The 16254-nt window shown below is 42.9% G+C and overlaps 1 protein-coding gene and 1 long non-coding RNA gene across 3 annotated transcripts; one reads left to right on the forward strand and one right to left on the reverse strand.

Annotated features, from left to right (window-relative positions):
- The first annotated feature begins 4938 nt into the window (after window positions 1-4938).
- LOC138413605 (uncharacterized) lies at window positions 4939-15085 on the forward strand. Of its 2 annotated transcripts, XR_011245988.1 has the most exons (4): window positions 5238-8135; window positions 9208-9398; window positions 14316-14473; window positions 14950-15085. It is a non-coding gene; the product is annotated as an uncharacterized lncRNA (long non-coding RNA). The 2 variants fall into 2 exon arrangements; XR_011245987.1 differs by lacking the exons at window positions 14316-14473; window positions 14950-15085 and having other exon boundaries at window positions 4939-8135; window positions 9208-9976.
- On the reverse strand, window positions 13970-15790 carry LOC109631720 (dickkopf-related protein 1-like). The gene is made up of 5 exons (XM_020090603.2): window positions 15751-15790; window positions 15217-15638; window positions 14939-15080; window positions 14624-14758; window positions 13970-14493 (listed from the first exon to the last, which is right to left on the reverse strand). The coding sequence occupies exons 1-5, from the start codon at window positions 15773-15775 to the stop codon at window positions 14228-14230; spliced, it is 990 nt and encodes a 329-aa protein (XP_019946162.2). The 5' UTR covers window positions 15776-15790; the 3' UTR covers window positions 13970-14227.
- Between the last annotated feature and the right edge of the window lie 464 nt (window positions 15791-16254).

Consider the following 16254-nt stretch of genomic DNA (forward strand, 5'->3'; position numbering starts at 1 on the left):
TGCTCCCCCCACACCCCCATTTCCTTTCTTCCAGGCTGACCAGGACCTGGCCCAGGAAGTGTACATTTGATCAGAGAGCACAGATCAATAGAAGCGCAAGATCCCAAAGGTTTCATTCTGTGTTTCATGGTCCAGGAAAGTGTCCGCTAAATGATTCCTCTGCTTGTTGAAGTAGGTTTGGGAATGTGGAAATGGGTGGCAGTGGCCAAGCTTCTGCTCAGATGGGGTGTATTTGTGTGTGTGTGTGTGTGTGTGTGTCTGCTTCCCTGCTTCCCTGCTTCCCTGCTTCCCTGACAGCGAGAGTAGGGGTCTCCAGAGGACCAATGATAAAAGTCGAGAGGGGAAACATCAAAAGTGCGGTGGGGAACTGATTGTGGTGAGATCGCACACAGCGCCGGGCCTGCTGTCTCTCTCATGACCTCCCTGTCATGTGGCTTCCATGAGAACCAAACATCCAGCCACAGTTGTTTCCATACAAAACCGACCTGCTTTGGTGATCCTGGTGCCTTTTTTCCCTCTCTCTCTCTCTCTCTCGCCCTCTTTTACTACCACAAGGCTAATCGTTTGGCTGTTTCCTCACGGCTGCTTTTTTTCATCTTATCATTTGTGAAAAGTCTCGCTATCACACACAGTGGCAGATTCTGTCATTCCCATTTGCCGTAAAAGAAAGAAGGCAAAATGTTACAACTATCTGTGTCATCACGTTGACGCGAGCCAAATCCTCTGAGCTCCGTGGTCGATCCCACTCACTCACAGTCGCACTTCTGTCGTGCATTCAGGAAAACAATGTTGAAAGGTGCCGACAGAGAGAGAAAAAAAGATGCTTCTTGGAAACATCCATGCTGTGTACGTGTGCCACTGCTCCATAAATCTGCCAACCTGATCATGCTCCTGTGCTAAACAGGGGGCATAACCAATTAACAAGGCCTACACAGTAATTAGCTGTCTGCGTGTTGAATAACTCCTCACTCCCAGTTCCCATTAGTGGCTTATAGCTGCAGAGGTTCATAATTATACCATGAATTGTATATGTGCTTGATTCTTAATTATACCGTCCATATAATTATAGATTCATGCTTCCTCTGAAACCTGTTTTGACACATATTTTGCGAAACTCTTGTGATCAGAGATATTGGTGTGTAAATGTTATTGAGTCGGAGATTTCAGAACGTCTTTTGGCAAATATTTTTTGTTGCCGCCAAACATTGGGTAAAAGCTGTTTTGGTAAGAAATACAGGAAACGCACAATCCCCTCTCTCTGAGAATGACTCTGACCGTCCCTGTGATAACGCAAATAAAGCAGTTCTCACTTATAAAGCAGCTCATCTCACTCACTGATTTTTTTCTATTCTAACATGTCATGTTTTCCTTTTTTTTTTCTCCGAGCGTTCACAACATGAAACTGCATATTTTCTAATCATATGTCTACTCCATGATTAGTGCCTCTCAGTCAAAGTATAGTAGGTGCCCTGGAATTTCTGTAATTGTTTGAAGTGTAAAGTGTAAAATCAGCATCAGATGGCATTCATTTATGGGCTTATCAAATCCAGATGGAGCCATATTTTACGCAGCATGATTCAAATATCCATCTCTTTGAATCTGCTTGCAATTAAAGCATTCAGTGCATGTTCAACAGCCTGAGAAAAACTTGGTCTTTTTGGAATCAGGGGAACACAAAAGCCGGGTGAGCTGGTAACAACAGGAAAAGACCACCCCGGATTTTGTGACTGTGAATGATATTATGCGTCCGTCAGGGCTCAGCTACATCAAAGCAAATGGAGACAACACAACTGCGATTGGCTTTTGCGCCGTGTGAGAAAATCAGAAGTGTTTTGCGTGCGGTTGCGTGAGTTAATCTCTCCTTTTGGATACACAACAGTGGTGACATTCACCCAGAGGTTGCACCGCGAGAAGCAGCCAGTCAGGTGAAAAATGGCGAGACAGCCCAAAGGCCAAGCAAACAAAGTTGGCAAACTCCAGATGTTTGGTGAGACTGAGAAAAACAAGAAGTGTCCCCTGTCAGAAACTGTCCTCAGGCAACATGGGGTTGTAATTTCAACCCCATTACGATGCATTATTGTTAATTTGTTTAAAGACAAGGAGCTGTTGTTTTGTGAGAAGAAGGCCCATTGTTTTGAGAGTGGGGTGTGGATGGGGCTGACGTTTATCTGCAAATGTTAGCAAATAAAATCGATTCTTTATGGCTGGTAAATATGTGCTTAAAGCTGATTATAAAGACAAACTACAGATATAATTATTTTGAACAAGTGAGTTCCTGCTACTGAGAAAATAGGCAAAGAAATGTGTAAACATTTTGATATTAAAGTGTGAGTAAATGGAGAATGGGGACGGCCTGTGATACAAATCATGTTTTAACCACATAATGAGGTGGTTTAAACGTGTTTCTTTCAGACGACACAGCGAATCCCAAACACAGCAAATCTGTTGTGTATCTTTCTCATGAAGTTCAAAAGGTGCAGCTCCTGATCAGGTGACAGGCGGCTCAAGGAGGTTGAAACCTGCATTAAAGTCTCTCTTTTAGTTCCTTTCACTTTCAAATATTTATTATTTTAGAAGTGGAAATAAAGCAGGATCAAGCAGAAAATAAGAAATGTGTGAAAAACCAGTAGAGGATCTGCAGTGCAGTTTAATTTTCCTATTTTCCTGCATGTGATTGGAAAGAAAAGCGGGATCAGTTGCGAACATGTGGACACAGTAAAGTTTCTCACAGGAGCAGAGGTGCTGAGTGTTGGGTAAGCTTCCCAGGGGTCAAGAGGGCAACATCTAAATGAAGAAAAAGAAAAATATAATACGCACTGGCCTCTCTCATTAGAGAGCAGTGCACCGTGGGGACTTCCTGGGTTAATAACTGGGATGGGGTTTGCATTACTTTGTGTCTCAGCAGCAGGAGAGGAACACAACCCTTTAATACAAGCAGCTTCAATTACACCACATCAGGAAAACGATGTCTCCTTAGATCCCATTAACAAAAATAATACCCTGAGACTGTGCGCTCGTGCATCCGTGCGTGTGCATGACAAACTGAAAGGGAGTTAAATTTGGTTCATAGCGCCGCTCCAGAATTCATAAATTTTCAGAATTGTCCTTTAGTCGGCACTGGAAAGACTGATTTGCTTAAAAGCTCCAGTGCACCAACATCTGTTAAATTGCTGCCATTGATAATCATCACAACTACCGGCGAATTGCTGCATCTTATCGTGGGCAATTAACAGAATACGGAACCTCGAAAACACCCTCAGGCTGTCTTTTCTCTTCCTGAATTTCTCTCCCTCTTTCCCTCCCTCCCTCTCTCTCTCTCTCTCTCTCAGGCATATGCAGCCTCATGATGCCTCTTGTAGTGAATGCCCAATGAAGGAAGCTATTTTGCCAAATGCCAAAGTCATTGAGTTGCTTCATATCCTGTCAGATAAGCGGCCACAAAGAGCTCTCTCTTTTTTTCCTGTCTCTCTCTCTTTCCTTCCTCCCCCTTTCTCCCAAATGCTCCTAACATCTCAACATCCTCCTCTCTTCCTCTCCCGCTCTCTCCTCCTACTCCTCTTGTTAGTTGATAAAGAGCGTTGTAATGTCAGGAAGGACACACATTCCTCACAATGTACTCACAGATCTCTGAGGAGCAGAGGTTAGCTTCCTCACAGTGTGTGTGTGTGTGTGTGTGTGTGTGTGTGTGTGTGTGTGTGTGTGTGTGTGTGTGTGTGTGTGTGTGTGACAGATCAGAGGGGAGGCGAGGGGGAAGAAATGGAGAGGCAGAGATGAGAGGAACAGTGATACACAACATTTGAGGGGGAAATGAGGGACTGAACTAAGAGATGTATGTGATGTAATGACAGAATAGAATACAACGAAATGTGCTGAGCATCTCCAAAACGCTATACATATATATGTATATATATTAATTAATATAAAGCTTGTATATATAATGCTTATATATAGTATATAATGCTGGTAAAATAATGCATGTTGATAAAGTATTGCACAGTAGTAGCGGTATAACAGTGTTTTACACATTTTAAACAAGCATTAAACATGTTATTTTAAGTTTTTTCGGCGAGGACTGAGCCGCTGGGTCTGTGCTGAAGAAACTTGAAACACAAGGAAAACAAATGTCATATAATTGCACTAAATTCCCAACAATATCCCAACAACCTGTCATATAACTGCATCTTAAAGTGTATTCAATTAAAAAGAAAACAAAGCCTTATCATAAATGACCCACTAATTATAGTCTTTATATAAATGAATCAGCTTTTGTCCTCAGTGGAAAAAGCTGCAGCAGCTCGAGGGCCAAAACCTTGGCATCCTGCTGAACGTCTCACGGCTCCTGCACAACATCCAAAGTGCAAAGTCAAAAAAATCCACGTTTATGTGATTGCACCGTGGGAGTCAACAGTAGCAGGTTTGATTGTAAATTACATGCGCAGCACAACAACAACAAAAAAAAACCTCTGTGTCTCCAGCAGGCCAGTGTTTCAACACCTCCCTTGTGGCAACACTTGGATGCCTTGCAAGTAGAACGTTCAATAAAAAGCAGGCTTGGTTCTCAGCCCCAAAACCATTAGTAGTGAGCTGAGGCACTCGGCGTGGTACAAAGGCGTTAATTACCTCGCTGCCTGTAAGTTTCTTTGCAGTCCTTTTTCAACCCTCTTGTTTTTGTAAACAAGGTTGTTTGGAGAGGACAGTAAACACCTGTGTGCTATAATATCACGTGATCTGGACACTTGGATGCTGAAGAGTCTATCTCGGGCTGATAAGTGTAATGCAGCAGCTGTCTGATCTCTGTTATCTCACAGAAGCTTGTTGTGGGTTTTTTTTGTCTATTCACAGATCTTTCATCAGTTCATTCTCTTTAATCTAGAAGCCACAGTTTGGTTTCTTACTCATCTTACTTTCCAAATGTCTCCAGATGCTCCAGCTGTTGTCACTGACTCAATTTGTCCAAGCGAGAAAACAGGGACCTTATTCAATAACTATGTCAAAATGGCACCAATATCACTTTCACATTGTTGAGACCGTCCCATTTTTAATAGATTTTCACTATGAGCAGATTAAAAATCATTGAGCTGAATTTTCTTTCCATTCCCGCACTAGTCAACCTCAGCTCTTTCTCATTAGATTTACAATCCATAAAAGTTTACAGTCCATAACTGCCTCAAGTTTATTTTCATTTTTATTTGCACATTTTCAATTTGTCAACATGTATTATTTCAATTTTGCTGCCCCGCTGACTCTGCAGAAAGAGGCTGCTATATATGTACAACTGGCGAAAACAGTGTTACATATGAAGCCGCCCCAGTTTGGCTCCTATCAAAATGGTTGAAATGCTTGTGGCTTTGTGATTAAGCTGCTGCAAACCACATAGCCCAGGGAGAGTAAACCCAACATTTAAACCAAAACCCAGATACAGGCTGCATGGGCAACAACAGTGGCATATTAGTAATTACCCCAAGACAAAATGTCCGTCATTTGTGTGTAACCAACATTCAGGCAGTTTCTCGGCACATGGAATTAAGTCTGGGAGGCTTGGGGGGGTTTGGGGTAGTATTATGCAGCTATTTGACAGCGCTGAATCGTCTGGAGGAATTACGATGACTTGCTGTAAAACTGACGCGTAATTAATGTTAAGATTTTCAGCGTCACTGTTTTGTTGACGCAACTTTTGATCGCTTGTATTTTCCCCAAAATAAAGCACAGATCACCTGGTCGCTGGACTTCAAAGCGAGCAGCAATTGGATATCAACAGCACCATCACTTACAGAGTCCCTGCGAATCCCCCTATGACCAGTGGGACCTTGTCTAGAGGGGAAAATAACCCATCTGTCCAACAAATGCTTCCATATGTACACAAAGAGCGGGGCACATTCTTGTGGAAATGAAAGCAGGTCCTTTAATCTAAGAGACATAATCAATAAATGATAAGGGCCTGTAGCCGTGGGGTAAAGCGGTAGTTTGAAGATAACTTAAGACAAGATTAGTGATGGGACAAAATGAGGTGGTGGGGGGTGATGTTGAATTAAAACATTATGCATGGAGGACTTGGTAATCATGGGTTCCTATCAGCTCTTTAGATCACTTCCTGCAAGCTTAGCTCAGTCGTATTCAAGTGATCATTGTTTTATCTGGAAGGAATGCTAATTGGGGTTGTAGAGAAGCCAGCCTTTGCCGACATCACCAAAATACACTTTGTGGTTAGTTTAAATGAGACAATAGATGCCTTCACAACAACTATTATGCAAAGGAGACACTGGAGTACCAATTTGGAATGCAATCTCCATCTAGCAAATATTTACCAGCAGCCAAAGATGGAGGAATGGAGCCGAAAAGTCAGCTAGCATGGTTAATGACCAGTATAGAGAAGGGCTAAAATGTACATTTCAGTAACAGGGGGTTAGACTGAGGCTTCTGAGCACATTTCAAGCCCCTTAGGGAATGTGCTGCGTCGGACATTTGATTCACAAGATAACCAAAGTAGTGGGCATTTTCAATCAACGTGTCAGTCGAAATTTCAGTGGAGGTTCAAAAATAACACCATATATGAAGGGAGGTTTTAGGCATGGCTTTAACTTCATGGTACTATATAGAATTAAACTGAGAGCCAGGAGAATTTGTTCATCTCTGGAGCTGTTTCTAATGATATGGACTGACGGCTGCCACTGGGCTTAAAGTCCCTAAAAATAGAGATGCTTATTTGCTATCCCACATTTGGGCAGAGAATGGTAAACTCTGACACCAGGCAAGGAGTCAAATTTTCCCTCTTTTATGGCTATTGCAGAGAATTTGCTCTAACAAGTGTGGCAGCCTTTTAGATAATAAATATAGAAATATGTACTTCTATATACTACTGGTGAAGAACAGCATCAAAACTGAAGGTCGACAGTTGACGGCATTGTGATTAACTTTCAACCATAAAGAAATTTCTGTTTATAATTTATTCCGGGAACCTTTCATTTTCCTTCAATCCAAAAAATACCCACCTATTCCTTTGCCTGATTTGAAGCCTGTGGCACTCTGACAGATCCATGTGTAGTTAGAATTTGTACCAGCAGGGGTATGTATGAACATATCATTTGGATGTTCATAGTTTATCAAATTATGGGGAAAAGATGTCTCACACGCTTAATTATTTGTCTCTGGTCGACAGTGGGTGCTGGAGTGTGTGTATGTGATTTATACCTTTCTCTTATTGTCAGTTGAGAGAGTGACAGTAATAAGATGTTTCCCACCCACAAAGAAAGAACACACACACACACACACACAGTTGACAACCTTAACATGGCCACTCGCTGCAGCCATAGGATGTTCCCAATCATTTCCTTACCCACAACATAGAGAATGAACGTGCTGTGCCATTAAAGTCTGGTCTTGTCAGTGGATGAACCAGGCAATATACAAGGGAATAAAGCAGATTTGCATGGGCCGTACTTGGTAGAGATCTCGCTGTTTGGAATTAACATTGAGCTGTTTTAACTTGTTCTCTTGATGTTTACAGGCCGAATAGTAAACGTTAGCCGTGAGGAGGAGAAGAGCTGTGCACACGTCTGTAGAGAGAAGTGAACTTGACCAGTTCACTCACATTTACATTCACTGGGTGTTTTCCATCTGTCAGCTCATTTAGAGCGCCTCAGATGTTGGTGTGAACAAATCAACATTTAGATAGCGTACTAATGTGCCACTGAGAGGACCCTCTAAAGATAACTATCTTTGATATGACCCCCTGCGACTCACACTGTCCCCAGCTTAGCCCCACCGGCAGGGGTAAGACAATCCAATCCATTTGCCCCACGGGGAGATCAAAGGTCCGGCCTCCTCCCTTTCATTCTCCTACCAAAGACTCCACCTTTGTAAAGTCCCTACACAAATGAGATTGTGCATTGGCCATTTTCTTTGGTGGGGTTAAAGACGGTGTTTTTGAAAGGAGGGAAAACAAGCACGGACATTAAAGAGTTAGGTGATGAAGGAGAAGAGATGGGCCGAGGGAGGGAGGGGGGGCGTGAAAGAAGGTGGCTAGTGGCAAAAAAAAGCTCTGATTAAGGCTTGATGACTGTTAATGGGACAATGGTTTAACCGCTGGAGCCATTACTGGGCCATTGTCTGATAGGATGCCTCCCTGTTGTGTTAAGGTATGCTATTACACAACATTCGGGGCTTTTGATGCTGCTTCCTAAGCACAGTGATATTTGTCCATGTCTCAGACAGACAGACTCATCTCCTATTGTGGATGTTGAAAAGACACAAGGGCTCTGAGACACCTATTTCCCGCCCCTCAAAAAAGGCAGTCTGCCTGCTGCGAGTGTACTGCTTGAGGCACCAACGCCTGCTGATAACACACACTCACATTGGAGTTTGTCAATCATTCTGTCTCTTCTCTGTGCTGCAAGTTATTTTTCAGTATAAAGTTTCTGTGGTCGCCTCTATTCAATCAGCTGTGCTAATTGACTGTGACTCCATAAGCCTGCCATCTTTCTACGTTATATAACTGGTTATAACTCCATTTTCTAACTGAATAGCAACGCGGTCCGTGTTAGTTTTCCAATGACTGTCTCACTCTGCCATATATTTTTTTGACTTCTTCGAAAACTTTGTGAGTAAATTATATGTGTGAAGCAGCTTTGCGCAATGTGGTTGCGGCTGAGGCAGACTTTACATAGCAGCCAGGAGCCAAGCCAGCTCTGGCCCTTGTCCTAGCCCCAGACCCATGCAGGCCGCCAGCAGCAAGCCTCTGGACCAACCATAATGAAGAGTAGGCATTTTTATCCCCAGCTGTAACTCTGTACCCCCACCCATGATGCATCTGTTCACTCCCTGCTCTGGCAGCATGGGCAGACATCACATATTGGGTTATAATTTCTCCAAAAAATATGGGCAGATTGTTTGTTTGCACTGAATTGGTCACAGTTGTGTAAGCTGTGGAATATGTTTCACATGGTGGATCTGGAAGAGAGTGTGGGAATCCACCTGAAGGACGCAGGTGGTGGAGGATGAAGTGAAGTGCTAACAGGGTCCTTGAGTCTTGCCACCAACAGCCTCTCAGGAAAAAAAACAGGAGCAAAGGGGAAATAATCACGTACACGAGTCCAGGACGCAGCAGAGCATAGCAAAACAATGGCTATTGTGGTCAGGTATCTCTGTCACTCAGTGTTACCGTAACAGGCAGCTTACCTAACATGATTCCACCACTTGTTTCTGTTTCAGTCCAACGCGCTCACCAACTGTGGGCCTTCACAGCTGACGCCAGAGCAGCTGAGCCTCTTTCATGTGGTAAACAGGGACAGGAACAAGGCATGACATCATCAGAGAGGGACCTGAGACCACAGAGGAGGTGTCAGCTGCAGATGGAGGGAACACCGGGATGGATCAAACCAGTAATCCATGGGCCTCCCCTGGTGAGCGAACCCAGTGACACGGCACTTTCTCTGGGGTAGAAGGGAGAGACGAGCTGGGCCTCATGGTCGCCACATGGAAAGACCCACACACAGATTAAATGGAAATGTTTAACAGGGATGATGCTTAAGTTTTAAAAGAACAGTTAAACATTTTAGGAAGAATGCGCTCGGTCAAAAGAAAGATGCTTATTCCCCAAATTATGCTTTTCTATGAGAGGTAGATGTGGCTACAGGCAGAAGGTGGTTCGTCTAGCATTTAAATGTGAAACAGAAAGCTAGCCTAGCTCTGTAAGGCGACAAATCCATTTTCCAGTATCTGTAATGCTCATTAATCTACAAGTTACAGTATACATTGGTGGTGGTGGTGGGTTTGTTTTTTAACCTTGGACAGGGTAAGGCTAGCAGTTCCCCCTTGTTTCCAGGCATTGTGCTAAGCTAACTGGCTGTTGCATTGTATATAACACAAATATGAAATTGTGTTACTTATCTTATCATCTAACTCATAAATGCTCCATAAAGATTAAAAGCTCAGAGAAAAGCTGGGCTTGTTCTCTCAAAAATAAAATGTGTTAACTGTATTTAGACCTTGTTGAACAACTGCCATAAGTGGGTGCAGCGCCACTAATGGGGCCATTGTTCTTATATAAAGACCCTAAAAAGCATGTGCTCCCCGATCATACACAATATAGCTGGAGACACTTCACAGAAATGCCCAGCAAATACATCATTAGGTGTTCTTTCTCAGAAAATACATATCTGTGTGTGTGTGTGTGTGTGTGTGTGTGTGAGTGTGTGTGTGAGTGAGAGCCACGCTTGTTGTTTCCCCTCTTATCCAGCCTTTATAAAGACATCCTGTCTCCAGCTCAGTAACATTAGTGATGTTGATCTTCAAATCTTGTAAAACAAACATTTGCCTTCAAATTATGTTCAAATCTGTGCAAACTGCAAAGACAGGGAGGCAAAGAGAAGGCAAACACTATATACACATACACAGCAGGTGAGTAAGAAAAATTGTCACTGGTGATTTATCTGGAATGTAACTTGACACTAAAGTACAATCATTGCCTCTCTTGTCTGAGAAAACCCTTGTTCCCCCTGTTGCGTTTACATCAGCGGGAAGTTAAATCTTCGAAGCAAACCTGTTCTCCACCTGTGTTCACACACTCAGCGCTTTGTGCTCAATGAGTTCTCCTTTGTTTAATTATTATTTCCCAAGGACAGGGAGCCTTGCAGTTATTACTCAATCAGGCCGATTGACAACCCCACAAAGATGAATAGTGAGCATTGTTAGGCTAGTGATCATTGCCAGCACACAGAAGTTTGCACCTCCCAGTGAAATTGTGTTTATACAAGGGCTTGGTTTTGATCTGAAGGCTCATACCAGAAGTATGCCATCTCTTTGACCGGATAAAATAACATATGCGCTGCCTCTGTGCACTTGTCTCTTTACCCTTTCATCTCTTGATGGTTCACTCACGTGTTTTGTTAGATCAGCGATGTCTGTCAAGGGTGTTTGGCAGCACTATTGGAATAACAATGGCAAATGCGGCAGGTACTCAAGCACAGAGAAGCTTTATTGGGTTAGGTTTTGATGGGAGATGGCAGATCTTAAGAGAGCGGAATAAGCAAATAAGTTCTGGGACTTACTCCTTAGTGCCTGTTATCATAATACACTCCACTTGATGAATACAAATCTGAGTTTTCTTTATGTCTGGGATATGCAGTTCAAATACTCATAAAATGCATTGAATGGAAACAGCATTATTCTGCATTATCCTGAGTCGTAATGTGCACGATGCTAAGATAAACATTTGCTGCAGTTCCCAATTGTTGAAAGTGTGCAACGTGCATCTGTGTAAATGCTGATTCATTCTTGTGGTATGGCAAAACCAAATGTTGTTGGTCAGGATGCCATTGCGTGGGCAAGTGTGGTGTTACTCTAAAACCTCTCACACCCCAACATTTACCCATAGAAGGGTGTGTGAGTGTGTGTGGACATGTGTGGACATGCTTAAATGTGTAATGGCTGTTAGGTGGCATGTGGGGACAAGAGTATGTGTGTGTCTGTTATCGTCATCACTGTTGTTTTTGGTTTTTGCTGTTGTTTCTCTTGAGTCCACTAAATGCACCGTAACTGCGTGTGCAGCACACACACACATGCACACCCTGGCTTTCCTTGAGTTAGGGCACATGCCTGTGGCCTGTTAGCCTGTGGTTGGTGTAATGATGACAGGCTCACACACACACACACACACACAGATTCCAGGACCCCCACAAACATGACTTGGCTCGGCCTCCACGCTGTATTGTAATGCTGACAATGCTCCCATTACTCTTAATTACTCAGAGGAATGGACACTAAATTGTTTAAATAGAATGTGTCTCTCTATGTCTGTCTGCCTCCCTGTCAATGCATCTCTCCTGAACAGTGGTGGAACGACTATTCAGATACTTCAGTAAAGTATTGACAGCACATTTAAAAACACTTTATTACGAGTAAAAGTCCTGCATTTAAATCTAGACCAGCACTCAGAGGGGCACAAACCTCCAAGACCCAACAGTCCTTAAATTCAATCAGCACTGAATTTTGCATACACATAGATATCAGTTCCTTCAACATGCCTGATATATATCTTGTAGATCCATGAATTATTCCCTGTACACCATATCTCACAATGTTAAAGATAATGAATAAAACTCATTGATCCTCCCGCCAAGTTTCATGGAAATCTGTCCAGTAGTTTTTGTGTAATGCTGCTGACAGACAGACAAATGCATATGAAAACATAACCTCCTTGGTGAGGTTACAAAGTTAGGTACTATATTTCTATTACATGTATCACTAACAATTGCGGCTCAGGCCAGTGTTTCATCTTCTTATACTATGTTGTTGTGTTGTTATTACTGATGCATTTACATGCAGACTGCTGATTTTACCAATTATTTATCGTGTTTGATAGTTTTACATGCTGATACATGTGGCATTAAAACATCTTTACAAAGTTTCTGCTGTCAGCAGCTTTAAAAACAGTTGAGGAAAAGTTTTATGTCTAAACGGAAATTACGAAGTGAGGTACAAGTACCTCAGATTTAATCCTTGATACACTTAAGAATAAATGTGCTATGTCACTTTTCATCACTTATCCTCAATGACAGTAGGAGTCCACTTCATCTTGTCTTCCGTAGACAAACTTCAAACTTATGTGGCAGATGTAAACAGATAAAGAGGTTACCTGGCAGGGCCAAATATCAAGAGGGCCCCGCACTCCTTTTGATCTGACACGTGAATTGAGCAGAAAGTACAGTAATTTCCGCGCCATCTTCTAATCTAAACAGGTCTAATTACAGACACCAAAGTGTATTTGGGTGGATTCATAGCCTACACATTAGAGCGCATCCATTGCACAACAGCCAGGAAATGGGGGTGTGCTGTGCAACTGGAAAGACTGAGAAACGAGATCCTTTTTTTTTCTCGAGTTGCATCACAAGACGTCCTGTGGTGCACCTCATTTCATGAACTCCAGTGTAGCTTGAGTAAGATGAAGTAATTAGAGGCTTTAGCTTGGATAGCTAGCTATCTGCTCTTCTGCACATGAAGGCAGGGAAGTTATAATTAGAAACTATCCAGCAACACCAAAGGGTTAGGTGGCAAACACGCACCAGGACACACATACTTTGTTATTACCTCCTCGCAGTTATCATTTGATATGGCAGTATCCTGTCCTGTTTGAATGTTCGTCGGATGACATCGCCCCTAAGGACCATCCTCTGCTTCCATAGCAGGATGTGGCCTGTTGAGGCTCCACTAATGACCCATTAAAGTAGTAGGTTTGTTGTCAGTGTGTTTTCTGTGACTGTGTGTCCACATATTTCAAGAATTGCGTGTAATGACTTTGAGAAGCATATCTGGGCCAAACATTTAAACCCTCCACTCAGCCTCGACCAAGGATTTGAGCTTTTAAACACCACTGAGTGATCGTTCAAATAACCTAAACTGAATATTTGGGCTAAACGCTCTCAACTGTTGCAACTTTGCTGAAGCAATTTTCCCAGTAGACATTTCTTTTGTTGAGCATATAAACACTGCTGCCAAAAATGAGGGGAGGAAAGAAGGAGTACGGTTATCACATGATGTTTAATAAAACAAATATATATTGAATTTTTCTATATATAACATTTTCTTATGAAACAATATATATAACACATTTACAATGCATGCAGCACCATGTCTTTATAATACTGGTGTTGACAGATTCCAATAGCTCAATTAAGTGCCACCTCCAGGATAGTATTTACAATACAGTAATTTACTGCAATAACTGAGGCTCGAAGTTCCATAAAAAGAGAAACAAAAACAGCTCTGCCATCACCAATGACATGAATCGATACTCCAAAGACTTCTGATACGTCACTTCCTAACTCCTGACTCCTTGTCTGTTGATGGGGAATTGGATCAGTCCATCTTGCACTGTTGCATCCCTCTGGGTGTATCACTTTTCCAGGAATCGTGTCTATCCTTCCGGGTACTGGACTTGAGTTAGCAACTTTGGCAGGAAAGAATGTCTTAGGTGTTGGGTGTCTGTGTGTGTGTGTGTGTGTGTGTGTGTGTGTGTGTGTGTGTGTGTGTGTGTGTGTGTGTGTGTGTGTGTGTGTGTGTGTGTGTGTGTGTGTGTGTGTGTGTGTGTGTGTGTGTGTGTGTGTGTGTGTGTTAGATGGAGAGAATGTGTGTGTCAGCATCACTGATGTATGCAAGGCTAAAGAGTGTTTGTCCCAAGGTTTTCTAGGTGTGTGTGTCTGTGTGAGACAGAGTGTGTGTCCACGCGTTTGTGTCAGCGTCTCTGACAGGTGTGTAGGTTCCGTGCTGCAGTCCTGCTGACACTGTGGTCCCTCTCCCCTTTCTCCTGTCGGCACACCAAGCCGTCGCCACAGTCGCAGCGCTGGAACAGCTCCAGGCCGTGGGTACCTTTCCTGCGGTGGCGAGTGCACACCTGGCCCTCCGTCAGCACGGGCTTGCAGATGCGAGACCAGAAGTGTCTGGCACAGCACAGACCCTCTGAGCAGTCTGTGGATCTCAGGCAAGTGTCCCCCTCCTGGCCTGGATTCAGGTAGAGGAGAGAGAAAACAACACATTAGAAAACATGCCACATGAAACAGACTTCACTGAAACCGTATTATGTTGTTCCTTGAATGTAATGAAAACAGATGACTCCTAGTAGGACACTCACCTTTCACAGCATGAGGCTGATGGACATGGGTAGTGGGGGGCTTCTTGGCTTGATGCTCCATGGTGTTGTTGTGTTTGTGCCCATCAGTGATGATGGTTGCCTCTGTGCCATCTATATCATTTGCCTGGCATACACCTTAAAAGGGCGAAAGAAAAAAAGTGTTTAGTCTATATCTAAACAGTAGATATATATTAATATATATTATTACATGGATATTAAATACATGCAAACTAGCATTGCAACAAGAAAACTATCCTGAGATAATGATATCAACATCTGCTTCGTTTTTATTTCATATGGGATGCCTCTGCTCACCATTACTGCAGCGGTTTCCTGCACAACACATGGAGTCCCGTGCGCAACGCTTCCGGCTCTTACGGCAGGGCAGACAGACGCCTCGGACGTCATTGCAGAATTCATCACCTCCGCAGTCTTCATCGTCAGTGCAAACACCCGGCTGCAATAACATTAGATCAAATAAGCGTGTCATTGAAGTGTTTAGATATTATTGCTGCCTACAGAAAGGTACACATACGAAGCATTTGCCGTGGCGCACAGATAAGTTGACTTTTACGCACGGGAAAGTTTATTACCTGCAAGGTGTCCACGGGCAATTTGTGTGCCATGCCACCGGGGGGTGAGGTGCGTGGACTCGGGCTGACAGTGTTGACGCCTTTGCCACCCGATGCTCCGGGTAGGTTCTTGATGGCGTTGGAGTTCACCAGGACTGTCCCCGCGTAAACGTCCCCAAGGTATCCAAACAGCGTGAGATACACAGCCAAGAAGCGGTGCGCAGACGGTGAATACATGACTCTCCTCTTAAAAGCTGCAAACACTGGAGGAAAAAAAATCCCTTGAAGGAAAAAGACCAAGTGACAAAGTCCAGAGCGAACCTGAGTCCTGAATCCAAAGGTTTTCCAAAGCGCTTCGAACACGATGCTTGGAAGTCTCCTGTCGCTCAGTCCCTGGGATGATCTCTTTATACATGTGGACCTGTTTGTCTTCCCGCCCCTCGCTGTGCACAACAAAGGCGGAGGGTGGAATTTCAAAGAGAGCCCCACTGTACGGAAATGGCCTTCTATTCTATACAGCACCGCGTTTCACAATGTTTGTGCAATGTTAATGACCTGCAGAGTCTGTCTGAGTGTCCATCACCCATAGTGACGCACACTGGAGAGAAGAAGCACATCCACAGGGAGGACTCGCTCAACCTGCTTAGAATAAAATCACATGATTGCTTTAAAAAAAAAAAAGTTGAATAAATGTGCTTCCTTTTTAAGATATTTTTTTCTTAAAAGATTTGTCTTTGTGTGAAAATGTAGTGGCTGTTTTTTTTCAATAAGAACATTTGTGAAATTAAATGTGACAGTCATCACTTTGATGTAACTAACGCAGCTTCATTTATTATGACATGACTTTAATTTTATTGTTTTCACACCAAAAATGTTTATGAGGTCAAAACGAAAAGTCGTTATTCATTTTAATCAAAGTATTACTCTGTTTTTCCAATTGATGCCAACAGTTCGCCATTTGTGAATAGTGTGTATAATGTCTGTGTCATTAATGATTATTCTAAAAGAACTGTATATGCTATAAAACATTGTATATGTGAAATAACTTTATAGGTGTAT

Source organism: Paralichthys olivaceus, chromosome 14 (assembly GCF_024713975.1).
Source record: "Paralichthys olivaceus isolate ysfri-2021 chromosome 14, ASM2471397v2, whole genome shotgun sequence".
Taxonomy (NCBI): domain Eukaryota; kingdom Metazoa; phylum Chordata; class Actinopteri; order Pleuronectiformes; family Paralichthyidae; genus Paralichthys; species Paralichthys olivaceus.

Excerpts from the sequence above, each read along its gene's own strand:
- LOC109631720 (XM_020090603.2), bottom strand. The coding sequence starts at position 15,775 with ATGGACACTCAGACAGACTCTGCAG. Across the intron at positions 15,639-15,750 it reads CACTCAGACAGACTCTGCAG|CGAGGGGCGGGAAGACAAAC; the intron begins GTCATTAACATT and ends TGTTGTGCACAG. Across the intron at positions 14,759-14,938 it reads AGGAAACCGCTGCAGTAATG|GTGTATGCCAGGCAAATGAT; the intron begins GTGAGCAGAGGC and ends CGCCCTTTTAAG.